General features: G+C 41.5%; 1 protein-coding gene across 8 annotated transcripts in view; it reads left to right on the top strand.

Moving 5' to 3' along the window:
* MITF (melanocyte inducing transcription factor) overlaps window positions 1-15,267 on the top strand; it is a 98,664-nt gene that overhangs the window by 71,708 nt on the left and 11,689 nt on the right. For 5 of the 8 annotated variants that reach the window (XM_061455751.1, XM_061455753.1, XM_061455748.1 and 2 more), the window contains exons 3-5: window positions 11,270-11,497; window positions 12,614-12,697; window positions 14,101-14,196. In XM_061455751.1, the coding sequence (XP_061311735.1) occupies window positions 11,270-11,497; window positions 12,614-12,697; window positions 14,101-14,196 (408 nt within the window). The remainder of the gene's footprint in view (window positions 1-11,269; window positions 11,498-12,613; window positions 12,698-14,100; window positions 14,197-15,267) is intronic. The other 3 variants (XM_061455755.1, XM_061455752.1, XM_061455754.1) reach the window with 1 other exon arrangement.

Here is a 15,267-nt window from a genome sequence, read left to right as displayed (position 1 = left end):
ATTTCTGAGTTTCTTGGCGATTTGTGTTTGCAGCTAACCTTTGGAGAAGAGGAATGACAACACACACTCGTCTTTGTGTTTTGTGAATGTGCCGCTCCTGGTGAGCCGTTGGCTTGTGCTTTTTTGAAGTTCAGATGAAACCACTGAAAAGAGTTTTCTGTGAGCTCTTCGGGAAGGTGACATTCTTATGGTGTCGTGTAAGAAAAAATGTGATTCCAGTCCTGCAGAAAGAGCCTGAACCCCGACCTTGGTTGGACTTCACACAGTAGAGAATCAGTAGCTTGCAGTCCCTTTGCAGGCTGGAGGTCTGATTTATGCTCACATGTTGAAAATGCTGCTGCTGCAGGGTATGTGTGTGTGCTGGAAGAGCATCACAGCAGAAGCTTAGACCATCCTTTTATATAACTTGTTTTTCACAGTCTTTAAATTTTTGTGATGAGGAACATGGTTGTGCATTATCTATTGAAGTAATGATGCTGACTGCCGGTTTGTGTTAACAACTGTGATATAAACCTGGCTACTGCCATCTAACTTGCTTTTTGTCACTGATTCAGGTGATGGTCCTGCAAGAGCCCCATCCTCTTGTCTGATCAAGGGCCATTTATGTGGGCAGGCACTTCTCATTTCACAACGTAACTGATTATCTGCCTACCATATGTGAAATAACACTAGGAGAAGGGTTTTCAACAGCTCATCTCTGGAAGACATGGAGAGGCAGGTGCAGGGAAGGTTACAAAAATGGCCAAGTGGCTGGTTGTTGTTTTTGTCAGTATAAAATAGATTGTGATGCTATGTTACTATGTATGTAAGGCGTGAGATCTTAAAAGGGCTGAAATGTTGGCATCCGTGTTTAATAAATGAGCTGATGGTAGGCTTATTTTTCGTGGGAGCCAGACGGTAGCTACTGTCTCATTGCATGGGAATATGCTCCATGGGGTTTAGAGGTGAGGCCGTGCAACCTAATTGCTGTTACAGTAGTATTGTGGCAATGTTCCTTTAGCTAAGAAATAACTAAACCACTAAGTTCTCTTGTGGGTTCTGGGTTTAAAATTAGAGTGGAATAAACACACTTAATTTCTTACTGTCGTTACCTTTAATCTCTTGTGGCTACTGTGATGTCTGTCATAACACCTACTTTGTAAGTGAGATACCAGGAAATAAAAGATGCAGTGTTGCTTAGAAGAAGTGTCAGACAATAGCACTCCACTCCCTAGGAAGAGCCACTACCATTCAGAACTAACCCCGACAGCCTTGGCTTTCAGTTTTGATGCTGCCTGGGTAAATTCTCCTTCAGAGCGGTGGCTTGCCACCCTGCTCAAGGAGTGTACCCACCTTTGTGGTTTGCCTGAGTCCCTCCAAAAGATGCCAATACTGGTATTTAGCAGAATGCTTCAGATCACAGCCAGTTGAGTTTGCATGAAGGTGACTTGGATTATTTTACATTAGCGAACATGATGATCAAGCACTCTGAGGTACTGAAACTGTTTTATTATAACTGAGCAGGTTTTAATACAGTCATAAATAACATCACAGCTCGTTGAGCAGAAGGATAAAAATCAAGGAGTTCAGTGGTAAGCCAGCTTGCATTTCTTTCACTTAGATGAAGTCAGCGATTTATTATTATTTTAGGCCGTGTCTAATGATCGTATTAGTACTGTGCATAAATTGGGTATATCTAGACTGCTTTATTCTTCTGCTTATTCAAGCCTTTCATATTGGGGCCGACATGGGACATTGTCTATAGCCAGAGTGGTATAAAGCCCAGCTAAGTCTTACTAGTTCTTTATTAACTGTGACATGTAGAAGCTCGGGGCATGTTAACAGCATAAAACTCTTCTGAATTAACAAAATCTTCATTCTCTTGCTAACTTCTTCTCATGGTGCTGTGTATTTGTTGTAAAGCAGAGAGCCTCAAAACAGGCATGTTCCAGAACAAGTGTCCTTTGTGCTCTTAGACAGTGCATTGCCAAGTGGTTTGTTAAAATAAATGGTCTTTTCTAAATAATTTTCACTCTTATTTTTGGATGCTTCTTTAAAAGTATCAGTAGGAAGGCTTTTCAGTAGATGCACAGGCCAAGCTGTTCCAGCACACACACTGCGTGGCTCTGGTTGGCCTTGGTGTATTTATGTTTTCACGTTTGCGTTGTGATTAGAGGGCATGTTCTTGATATGTGTTTTGTAAGTGACCTTGAGAGCACGCTGCCAGCCTCCCAGTCCCCGTGTAATTATGTGGACAGTGAGTGCAGCAGTCTTTCACCTGCATCATTTTTAGGCGTTCAACAAGATGTAGAGGTTGGACTAGATGAACTTTCAAAGGTCCCTTCCAACTCAAATTATTCTATGATTTTATGATGTCCTTATGTGCAGTGTGCCTCCAAAATGGGAACTTCTTTTCCTTTTAATATAATAATCCACAAGTTGCATTTGAATTTACAAATAGCTTTGATTTAAGAAAGAAGATACAACTGTTTCTGCTTGTGGCTTTTGGGTTTTTGATATATTTTGACCTAGTGGCATCTTTATGTCTCTCTTCCTGTCTTGTGTTTTAGTACTGAATGTTGAAAATTTGTAAATAGCTACTTCAGTAGCTGCCCACAGGCAATATTCTGAACACCAGTTCTTTCTCACAAGCTACCACTGTGTATTTGAAAGGCTTTTAAATCAAACTCGCTTCTTTCTCAGCCCTAAAGTGCTGAAAAACGCGTTCCTCAATATTTGAAGTTATCTTGGGTCAAAGCTGTTTCATATGCTATAAAATTGACCAATGTTTCACAAGTGTCATAGTGACAGATAAGACCAGATTTGAAGGTATGCGTTTTTAAAATTTATGAGAGGAACAGGTTGGAGTTTTCCCGTTCTTACACTTTTTACTTACAGTTTGGGCAAAACAGCCTATTTTTGCTTTTATTTCATTTATGAAAGTCAGTGTGGCATGACACACAGTAAGACAAGTCCTTGCAGGGGCAAAGTAGATTTACTGCATTAAAATCTGCTTTTGACGTAGACACCTGAAGCTTCTCAAGTTTTCTTCAGTAAAGTTTGGACAAGTAAACAACCTGCCCCATTCTGAGCGTGGGTAACTCCACATCTCTAGGAACTTGGTAGTAAGGTTTGTTATTTTAAAGTTAGCATATGCATGTGTGTTTTAAGTTTAGCTCTGGTTACTTGTTACAAAGCATCTTGTATGAAACCGATTCCTGTTTTCTCCTTTGTTCATTTTCTGAGAAGGATACCATTCTTTTTACCCAGTCCCATTTACGTTCTTCACATTTGACAAATGAGCCATGATGAGCAACCTGAGTGAAACCAGGTGTGGAGAAAGGATACCTCTTCTCACCTGTGGAAACAAGGCAGGACTTGTGCAAAACCCCATGTTCCTCTGTTTGTATAGCAAAGTGCATGCTGTCTTGGGTGTGGGCTCTAGAAATATACCCAGAATCTCTAAATCCTTTGCACATGTGAAGGTTTGTGTGATTTAAGCAGCAGGCCCTGCTTGAAAGAAGGGCTGTTATTCTGCACCTCTTCTTTGCCATGGGTGATGCAGTAGAGTGAAGGCATTAAGACGCCAATTTTTCCAGCAGGCTTGCTGTGAATTATAGACCTGGAAGTGAAATACTCCATTGCACAGGTCTAGCAGGGGTTACAGAGGGCTGGAACAGTGGCTGGATTAGTAAACCCTGTGAAATGTAACTGATAGTCCTGCTCAGGCTCTAAGTATGTGATTGCAAGTCAAAGCTGGCACTGGCTAACACCATGCTTGGCAACCTTAGGAGGAAGATAAGGTTAGACAAATACTTTTACTCCAATGTGACTCTTTCACATTGATAGTGAGCTGCGTTAGAGTCTGGTAATTCTTGTGTTGGTGTTGCTCGGGCTGGAGGAAGGGCAGATAATTGTAGTTAGACTATGAAAGGCTTTGCAAGGGGAAGATGGCTTCAGATCATCTCTGCTGGCTTTGGGCTCCCTCTTGAGTTCACATCTCTATGCCAGGTCTTGCAAGAGAACTTTTTGGAAGACACTTCATGTCTGTCTTTGATGGTTCCTGTAAGGGGGAGTCATTTGTATCTGCTGTGGGCAATCTCAAACCTTCTAGTGCTGATGAAGGAGCTTCCTTGCAGGAGAGGGTGACAGAAGTGGACGTCAATGCAAGGTGCTTCAATTAAGCTTTTTACCATGGCAGTACCATAATTCAGGCTTGCCTGTCAGATGTAGTGTTGTGGCTGATATTGTTGCCTGTTAGTCATAAAATATTTATGCTCTGAAGCACCTGGGGTAGGTGAAATCATAGCAGAAGATTTGTGTCTGACATTTTATGCAGTCAGTTACTTGTCTGTCCTTAAATGTTGGAATGCTTTTTGGTATCCTCTCAGTAACTGTATAAAATAGAAATTTATGGCATGTGTCTTGGGAAGTAAACAGCTGAAATGCTGGTTTCCTAATAAAATAAATGCAGGACTTCAAAGGACTGAGTCCTGTCTGAAAGCTGCACTTGTGGAATAGCAGCTAGCATGCTACTGACCTGCAAATGACACCAGTTCCTGTCTCTGTAAGCATATCTGGCTAACCTCTCTTGAATTTCCTTACATGCTGTTGTCCTGTGCTTCTGTAGCTAAAGTGTAGTTTCTAAATATTAATCTACAAAAGCTTGGGTCTTTTTTGTCTGTTTCATGTCTTTCATTTGGATAAAGAGTCACATTACACAGAGGAATTTTTGGTGATGGGCAAAACAACATGTAGTTGTATAAGTGATCTTCATTCTGTACAATGTGCCTTTTCTTTTTTGGAACCGTTGGTGCTTGAAGATGACTGTTGGGTTCACTTACACTGCAGCCATGATTCCAGATGACTTTCTTGTACCTGCCATGATTTTCAAGTTCAGAGGGTTTTGGGTTGTTTTTTTTTTTTTTTATGAATTAAATAACCAGGGGGTTTTATTGTGCTAATTTGTGTCATTTATTGGCAGTGTTCTAAGATAAAATGCTGGGATCAGCTCATCCTGTTTGTCATTCTGTAGTCAATACAAGTAACTCTTCACCTTTTTCCTGCTCTTGGCTTTCTGGTCAGTGTTCTTCTGGCCACTTTTCTTGGGTTAGGGACTAAATGAAAGTAGAGCAAATATGCGCTAGAAAAGATGGTGAGAAGGGGAGAATGGCAGCTGGAGAAGTTAATGAATAGGTTTATCTATCACTAAAGTCACAGTGGCCTATGGGGAATGATCTATCACATACCAATCAATCTAATTTTGGTTATATTTTGAAGGCAGTAGCTGCTTGTTCTTGAACTGGAAAGGTTTCAGAAAGCAAGAGCGCTGAACTCTGGCAAAGCTACTTCAGGCCACTGATGTCCTTAGGGGAAAAAATGTGATGCTGTTGCTTCATATTTAAATGCAGCATGTAGAAAATGTCTTTGAGGTAAGCCATTGTCTGGTTGGTTATTTGGATTGCTCGAAGTTGGGTGGTAGTAGGATTCTTTCTGGCACTGCAGTGAAACGCGGGATCAATATTTCAATGAAATATGAAGTTCTTTTATGATCTTTAGGATTTTCAGATTTATTCAGTCTAGCTGTGGTGAGTATGAGTTGCAGGATCTTGAACCTGGATTTGAAAACTTAAGGAGAATAAATCTTACTGTAGAGGCAGTAATTATCTTGTATGTCATTCAGAGATTTCCCCAATTCTCCCATGTCAAGGGATAGACACCTATTTATGCAGCTTTCTGGTTTTATTCAGAGTCCTAGGAAACAATTTGTTGCTGCTGGTTTTGGATTTTTATCCTTGAAAGTGATGGGTCAAAGCAGCTTGAAAAAGCCCTGGACTAGCGTGTTGAAGAGGCTTTCTACTGCAGAAGACCCAACCGAAGCCTGTAGACTTTGCAGAACACTGAAGTGGATGTGGTTTTGTATCGTTTTTCTTTGGGTACCATTAACTGTTAAAAGATACAGAATTTTAACCTTTCATAAAAATCCCATGACATTTAGCTGTCTAAGCAACAAAAAGTTCCATTGAGCTGAGAAAACTGACAAAAAGTGTTTTATTTGTGATTATAAACTGTAAGTCCTAAGGCAATTTACTTGAAACAAATGGTCTTTTTAATTAAAAAAAAGTGGGGCTGGGGGAGAAGTCTTCCTCCCCCTTGGTTAGCTGTCTTCTGTAGATCTCTGGTATGTCCCTGTGCCCACGCCTATCTCTGCTTAAATGAAGCATCAAGTAGTTTAGTTCAGGGATGCTTTTGGTGAGAAAAATCTCCTTACATGTGGTCTGGGGAACGGGAATATGCTCCTTCCCAGCTGGAGGGGGCCAAGGGAGAGAGGCAGCCCAGAGCTGCTGGCATCGGCATGGCCTTTTGTCACTTGTGTTGTGCTAGCAGAAGATTTGGGGCATCTTCAGCATTGCATACATAGGCGTGAGGGCTCCCCTGCTTAACTCCATGTCATGGTTCTTAGCTGTTTGCTTTTTGCTAGGAAATGGGTTTTGTGTCCTGTAAACTCAGTGGGAGGAGGAAGGCATGGGGAGCTGTTTTGGCTGCACGATGGCTCCCATCTGAGCAGTTAGACCTGAGCACGGTACTGGCTCTGGGCAGTACCTATGGAGAATCCCCAATGTGGGGATGGCCAGGGGCTCTGGAGTGGTGATGGCCTTTGCCACAGGGGGCGAGGGAGATGGAGGTGTGATACCTGCCATGAAACAGGGGGAGATGAAAAGTGGGGAAGCCCAAGAGCTGGTGGAGGAAGGAGACTTGTTCAGGCACGGCTTCCTGGTGCAGGATGAGATCCTGTCCTCAGGGTGGACAAGTCCTTTTCCGACATCTGGGTTTCAAATGTAGCTTTGTTCTCCTCAAATTCATTTAATGTTTTGCTCCTGATGGTTTTCCTGGTTGGCCTCTTCCAAGTTCTTGCCATTATTAGCAAGTTACTAGCAAATTGAGTCTGTGTGATACCCAGCAAAACTTGACAGGAGAAGCAAGTGTCAGAAGTAACGTTTGAATTGCTTGTGCTAGATTCATACAGAGGAACTATTTGAGCTTTATGCTTTGTATTTAAATTCCTGAGCCCCTGATCACCTGAACAGGAAACAGTTTTAGTTGTTCAGACTGAAGGAAGTATGTGGGTCTACTCAGGAGTCCTGTCACTGATGTGTAATGTAATACAAGGGTTTTGAAGAATGTAGTCTGAAGTACACCTAAAATTCCCACCTATATGGTGTGTATCCTTAAAGCTAACCAAAGCCATTGATTGCTTGCTTGATTGATGCTAGATGCAAGGTCTGGGAAAAGTCTGCTCTATGAATATGGGTTCTTACTGTTGTTTCTGTGATGTGGAAGAGTATAGGCAGCTTCTCAGGGAGTGTTTTTCCCTTACTCAGGTACTTGAGCTGGGTGTATACACTGGAATTAGCATCAGATGTCTAGATTAGTGAAGATATCAGAAAGCTTTTTCCCTGCTTGAGATAACGTTGTTCTCCGGGGTATGTCCGAAGAGCAAAGAGTGCTGAGTAATCAGCATGGCTCCATTCCAAACATTTCTAGCGCAGCTGAGTCTTGTAGGGCCTAGGCTGGGTTACATATGGGTGCAGTCAACCTGATTTTTTTATACTGCTTTTCTTAGTGCTTCAGCTCAAGAAGAAACATACTAGCTCAGCGTCATCATGGAAAGAATGGATGGAGCTTGAACCACTGAACCTGTGAGACTCATAGTGCAGGAGTACCTGATGCAGTGATAGCTCTAACTGTGCTTGGAGCCAGCCCATGGAGATGAGTGGAGATGCTTCTGGGGTGCCATCAAAGGCTGTTCTAGCATGAAACCAGTTCTAGCCCTCTACTTCTGAGGCAGCGCTCTTCTGCATTACCTGTGTAATGCAGAACCTTGATAATCAAATAACTTAAAATATGCACAAATTGGAAGTACAGCCTTCTTCCAGGTGTTTCTTTGAATCCAGGCTGTAGGCTGGCACTTGGCCATCCTTGATCTGTAGTTCCTTGTAGCCAAATTCTTCTTTTACTGTGGCATGATTAAATTTAGCTGGTTTTGCCATCTTGTCTTAAATGATTTCCAAAGGTCTGAAGATGATATTTCCATTACTTCTTACTTGCCAGTACCCAAATGCCCAAAACCCAATGTTCTCCTCATTTCAGTAATGTTACAGCAAAGCTTGGGTTGAGATCCCTGAAGATAGATGGCTTGGAGATCCAGAGGATTCAGTTTCAAGCTGCTTCACATTTCTAAGGGCATGTATCCAAACCAGCAGTCATCTTGTACTTTGTGTCTTGTGAACTTGGAAGAACAACAAGAGCTATTCTTCACCCCAAAGTCAAGAAAGGGCTGAGGACCAAAATTAGATCTTATTTAAGTTAAAGTTTTTATTCACTGTTTCAAATCTGTGGTAATGGCATTTAATTGTAGGGTTTGTTTTGCAGCTCTTTGCTTGTCAGACATTTTGTCATAAAGTAAGACTCTTTTATGGCTTATCTACAGGCTGACCATGACTGGTGCATCTTGGGACCCTTGCCCAAGTAGACATACTTGGCTTCTCTTTGAGGTGGAGACTGCAGAAAAGGATGCTCTAGGCCAAAGAGAGACAGAGGAATTGTGGAGTAGCAAAATGACACAGGATAATCTAATGTAGGATAGCGCAACAAAGTCTTGGGGAACATAAGTTCTTGTGAAATACGCATGCTTTTTTCCAACAAAAGTCCTGTATCAGCAGTGCATGTTTTAAACTTGGTATGTAGTAGAGTCAGTTCAGTGTATTAGTATATACTTAAAATACTATAACATTTGATGACACAGAGCTGTGGATCTTGGAATTTTGCTAGTTTCTCTCCTGGGAGTGCAGAGGGTGGGTAGGAGATGGGTGCAGAGAGGAGAGGCTTTGCTCCATCCCATGGAGCCTGGAGAACAGTCGTCGTATCTGATGACTGCAGAGGAAAGGGAATGTGCAAATTCTGTCAGATAAATAGGGCTTGCTTTTAAAGTAACATATTCCAAGATGAGTGTAACATGATTACTGATAACTTCATTTGCTCAGAAGATGAAAATGTAAGAGAAAAATAGACTTACCTGGGTAGCGTAAGTCTTGCCACTGGTGGTAGGAAAATTGATAACGCAGTTTGGGACTGACAAAGCGAGTGCTGTACTAATCACAGCAGACTTCTTGTACTGTGTTGTCTTGCAATTTAGTGCAACAAATCAGATTAAACTCTCTAGAAATGCAGTCTCAAGTTCGCCTCCCTATGCAGCAGAGACTTTGGAAAATACAAGTTGAGCAGCTTTTGATGCCTGTGCCTGAGTACAGGCTTTTGTTGAGGAGCTGGATAGAAAGAAGTAAGTTCTGGAAGGTGTAGGGGCTCTGCACAGTACCATGACTGTGCATAAGTGCAAATAAGTGCATCTGAGACATGCTTTAGCCCATTGTCAACCATGCCTGAACTAGAAAACTTCTAGCTGTACACTGAGACAGAAATAACGGACTCTGAAGCACCAAGGAGGCTGAGGATGTGGTAGAGCTTCTTCATATCCTCTGTGTTCAGCTGCAGGTCCCTTGTAGACTGGTGGGGCACCAGGAAGCTGATGACAGGACTGCATAGCCCCATGGCTTTATCTAGTGCACCCCACTGCCAGGGGATGCGCATTACGCTCATGGGGCATTTGTTCAATTATTCCTTACTCTGTACTTAAAAACTTTTAACCTTACTGCTAAAGAAAAATACCATTGTCTGTTAGTACGACTGGAACGAAAGATGAATAGCGAATTAGCCTTGAGCAAACTGTCAATCTGACTTTGATAGCTCATCACTTAAAAGATTCTTTTATGTTTGTGAAAAACCATGACATCAAAGCCAGGGGGAAAAAGATAATACCAATACTTAGGGCTAAACTTGCATAGCTTCCAAGAGGAGCCCCTGTGTGAACTGTTTGTTTCTCTGCATGCGTGGCTAATTAGCCTACGTTACTATAAGTCTGAGCAGTGGTGTTCAAGTTCCTTCTGCTGTTTCGGGTAGATTGTTTATGGTGCCTCCTTCCATATGTGAATCCCTCAAACCGGAGTAGCATAGAGCGAAGGATATTGCAGTCTCTTCTCTTGCAACCTCTTAGTAATATGCTGGAAATGCTTGAGTATAATCATTATCAGGTGAGTTGTTATTGCAGACTTCTTTTAAAACCTATTGGTAAGAAGGCTTACAGTATACATTAAATCCTTTTCCTCTAGCATCTAGTGCGCTTTATTTAATTTCTTCCACAATAAGAAGTGGAGGACATACATGGTCCTTTGTAACAGTGAAAGTCACTTTAACAGAGCTGTTCTAAAGCAAAAAAAACTTTTCAAAGTATCATTATAATTAGATTTGCTTTCCGCTTTCTGATAAAAACATAAATGATTGAAGGATGGTGACAAAGTGTTTCCAGGATATGGTGGAAATTTTGTATAGGAAAAAATCACCTTTCTTCTCTTGCTTATTTATGGTGCGTGAGAATAGTTGGGTAAGAGTTCTTCCTATTTTGTATATATGAAAAATAATCTGTGTACTGAAAAGCTTATCTTAAATACAAAAATAGCTGTTGCCGAGGACAGTGATTGATCTGAACTGAAACACTTCTTTCTCTTCTTGCATCTTATTTGCATAATGTGTTTATAAACAGGCTGTCTTATTTGTATATGATTTAGGCTGTATCTCAGATATAAATAAATTGTAGGCACAATGATAGTTTGTTCCTCTTATTTTTAATTCTTAACCTTATGTGTTACTTTAAAAAAAAAACAAATAACCAAAACCTAAAAAACCAACAATGAATATTTTGATCTCTCTGTTAGTTGATAGCCGATGAAGGATTGCACTCCATAACACTTGGTTTTAATGTAGCTACTAACAAACGAACTCCTGCAGTACCTCGTTTCTTCATATTTTAGTGAAAACTAAATGTCGCCTGAAGATCTGAATGCAGAACTGTCTGTTAGGGAGCATCTGTATAAACTGGAGAACCTGAGCGTTGGTCTTAAGTGTGAAATCTCGTGGGGTAGAAAAATAAGTGGACTTTTTGGTTTACCCTTAAGTCAGTTATTGAAATACTAAGTCAAACTGATTTCTTGCCTCTGAATGTGGATTACCGAAGCGCTGTTGCCTTCCTTGGAGCTGCACAGGTTTGTACTTAAGTCAAATGCTTAGCTGGTCTATATGTCACAAGTTTATAGCTCAAGTTGATTGTGTGTATGTATCATGCTACAGTTGATATGGATGTACAACAATAAAGCACTTCTTCAATTGTGTCATACAGGTGCAGACTCACCTTGAGAATCCAACCAAGTACCACATTCAGCAAGCCCAGAGGCAGCAGGTAAAGCAGTACCTCTCTACCACTCTAGCAAACAAACATGCCAACCAAGCCCTGAGCTTGCCATGTCCAAACCAGCCCGGAGATCATGTCATGCCGCCTGGAACTGGAAGCAGCGCGCCCAACAGCCCAATGGCTATGCTTACCCTTAACTCCAACTGTGAGAAAGAGGTAATATGCTCTCCCTGTTCGTATTCTTCAGTAAAAGGAAATGGCAGTCTGCTTTCTTTCTGTTTCACACTGTATTTCTCATTCTTGAGATGCTGTGTTTGTTCTTTTCTGAACTGTTCAGTTTGAAAGTGCAGCTACTACCTCTGTGTCTGCCTGCCTAATACACATTTACATAGAATATTTTGGCAGAAAACCTGTGTCCCTCTAACTTCCTCCGTTTTGAACTATTGTAGCTAGTTTATCAAAACTACTTTTCTTTCACCCCCCTTGCCTGGTGCATGCACTGAACAATTGACCTTTGGAGAATACAAAGCTGTTTTGTAAGCTGTAGCTTTCTGAAATAATGTTATTTATGGCTCATTCGTGTAAAAAGAGCAAAGAGCATAGCAAAAATAACTGAAAAACACAAAGCTTTTTGAGATATGGTAGGCATTTTTACAGTAAAATTTGAGCGAGTCTCATGCTTAGCTGGAAGGCCAGATTATCCCAGCTAATATAGCCCGTGTTACTGATTACTGAACAGGGCGAGTTCGGTGCTGCAAATAGAAGACTTCTCTAGTGTATGCCTGGAAGTCCTCTATAACCTTGTGTTAATCTTTGCTGGCAAAAACTTTCTGTGTTCAGATGCTGAAGGAAGATGGTTTGAAAGACGTTAACAAGCCTAAAAATCACATCAATAACTTTGTAACATGACAGATGAGAGACAGTTGTTGAACCCCTTGCATCCCTTCATGCATCCCCCTCAAGCCTTTGTGCCAGGTCTTTAATATAGGTGTACTCCATGAGTAAAATGTTCTGCAGCTTTGAGAAACAATTATTACAGAACATATTTTGAGTGTACAAGAGAAATTACTTGTGCTCCATAGCAATGAAAGAAGTGAAAATCAGATCGTTCCATCCTGTTGTCCTAGCTGTACCCAAGTATTTCCCCCCCACCCCAAAGATATTTACAGCTTCACTTTGCTGTGTCATCGGGCACATGTGTGCATGACTTGTTTAAATTGTGCTCTTTTTGGAACTGAGACTGTGCCGTGAACTCAGATCCATGCTTTGCTTTTTCTTTTTCTTTTTTTTTTTTTTTGTTTTTTTCTTTTTTTTTTCTTTTTATTTCTGCAGGGATTTTATAAATTTGAAGAGCAAAGCAGGGTTGAGAGTGAGTGCCCGGCTCTGAATACACACTCACGAGCATCATGCATGCAGGTACTGGATGACACAGGAGTTGGAGCACAGCATGTTAGAAGTTATGTTGAAGAATAAACTTGCCCTGTAGTGCCTTTCAGAAGTTGAATATCAGATATATTTAAAGAACAAAACAACAGCATTTGTTAGCATTGATGTCAAAAGCACATAAAGGTATCTAAAGAGGGGCAGAGCTTTTGTAGCACTGTGATGCTAGAGCGGAAGAACATATCGATCGTGCAGTAAGGTCTCACTGAAGAAAATCTTTCGTAATGCAGTTTTCCCAAGACTGCATGTATGTCTCCTTGTCCTGATAGTTCCTAAGATCATGTCTCTGCACATCACACTTGCCTTTAAAAAAAAGGAATAGTTTCTAAGATCATGTTTCTGTACATATCGCACTTGTGTTTAAAATAATGATATGAGAAGACTTTAATCCATCCGTGCTGATTCATCCTCAGGAGTCATCTTTCTTTTTTTTTTCTTTCATTTTTTTAATTTTTATTTTTTATTTTTTTAAACTAAGGGGTTTCTATTTCTGGTAACAAGACTTCACGTATGGGCTGTGTAACCGTTAGTTCCTTTTTTGCGCTCACTTTGAACAAGTTAATTCATTCTGATCACGATTTCTGGGGCTGATACAAAAATACTATATACCACTGTTTCTACCACCAACATTACGCATTGATTTTTATAGGTGATTGTCATTTAATCTCCTTTTTTTCTAGCTAGCAAAAGGGATGTAGTCAGTCCTTCAGGACAGTTTGGAGCACCTGCATGGGTGTTTTGAAGGGCTCTGTTTATCCTAACAGTGCAGGAGCTTATGGAGGCACCTTCCATCCCAGCCCCAGAAAAGAGATTGCTTGCACCACCTAAAATCACCTCCAAGCTGCTCTTGGGTAGTGCTTCGTGGGAGGGTGTATGAGGGACTTGAATCCAATGGATTCTGTTGTTGAGGTGGGTAGCCTATCACCTAGCAGCAAGCCTTTATTCCCTCTCCTTCCCCTGCAGGTGGCAGAGGCTTGGGATTGCTATCTGTACTCAGGCTTTGACCCCACAACTAGAATAAAGAGGTGGAGGGTAGGCAGGCAGAGCTGGACAGGGGAAAGGGATTCACATCATTAGCATAGCTCATTTTATGCAGAGCTATCTCTTCCTGTGTTCCTGGGAGGAACAGTGTGTTGAGGCAGGAAGTGCAGGGTAATTTGTAATGGCAAGAATGGGTTAGGTTAGACCATGAAGCTTCAGCTTTGTCGTGACCTGACTGTCCTGCCTGAATAGCAGGAGTCATAGCTGGGGGATTGGAGCGTGCCTGGGCCTGTGCTGCAGAGAGCTTGTGTGTGGTTCAGGTGCTTTGTCAGGCCTCTGTATCCTAGTGTTCCAATAACTGTTTTGTTTTCCTTTGTCCACCTTTTCTGCTGCAGATGGATGATGTGATCGATGACATAATTAGTCTGGAGTCAAGTTACAATGAAGAAATCCTTGGCTTGGTGGACCCAGCCCTGCAAATGGCAAATACGGTACAATGCTCCTTTCCTTCTGGTTTCCCTGCTAATTCTCTAATTGAGAGAATGCTAAACATTAGCACGACTGTTTTTTCCAAGCAATTAAGTAGTTACTGTGTTGTCCCATAGAGCACAATTAGTTTTTCTTTGAAGAGCTTAAGGTATGCAGTTGCAATGAAAAATACGAATGTAAAAATGCAAGCTGGAATCAGGTTGAGGGAATGCAAAGGACAATTTTGCTTTTCTTATTTCAAAGTCAAGTTAGTACATGAGAGGATTGTAAGAGAGGAATGAACTGGGCTGCCAGGAGTGAGCTCATACCCGTCGATGTTAAAGATCACCATGGACATTATACTTGGACACAGCCTAGAAGGAACCTCCCAGCACTGCAGATTCCTGTATCTTTTCATGTTCAAGTAAGAAATACGCCATGCTTAAGGATGTGTTAGTATCCCTGTCCAGAGATGCTCTAGTTTAACATCAGAGCTTTAGCTTAACCTCATTACAAATGTGCAGAAGCCCCTAGCTAGATGGCAGCAGTGATGTTACAAAACTGAACAAACAAAAGAAAAACTTAAAAAGCAACCTTCAAAACAAACAAAAAGGGAAGGGATAAAGAAGCTTAAGAAACTGAACCGGGGTAGAGGAAGTAGGAAGCCTGTGACAGCAGACAAGAGCACAGAGGTGTGAAAATTGGTGAGTGAGGGAAGGCACAGGTTATGAGCAAGTCGCTGTTTCTGTGTGCTGGTTCACATTGCTGTGAGCATTAGTATAATCGTACTTCTGGCATAATCTTGTTTTGATCTTTTGTGGAGGGTAGCTCCAGTGAATTTTTTGCCTTGGGCTTAAGAGCTGTTAGATCTGGCTGGGTAAATGTCTGCCAGTGCTGGTGTCTGTTTCTTTTTTATCTAGTGCCAAAAGTTACAGCTTTTACCACACAGGAGCCATTTTGTAGCATAGGTTCACGTTGACAGTAGTCGTCTGATGTCATGTTAACCCAGTCCTACGCTCCCACAGATTCCCACAGCCCTCTGAGACAAGGTGCATGCTGCAGGGAATGGCCCATCAGCATCCCTTTCTGAGTGG

This window comes from Pezoporus flaviventris, unplaced genomic scaffold (genome assembly GCF_033815535.1).
Source record: "Pezoporus flaviventris isolate CSIRO_AGI_PZ_B2104156 unplaced genomic scaffold, CSIRO_AGI_Pfla_v1 ptg000021l, whole genome shotgun sequence".
Taxonomy (NCBI): Eukaryota; Metazoa; Chordata; class Aves; order Psittaciformes; family Psittacidae; genus Pezoporus; species Pezoporus flaviventris.
This window is presented reverse-complemented; position numbering and strand designations above follow the sequence as displayed.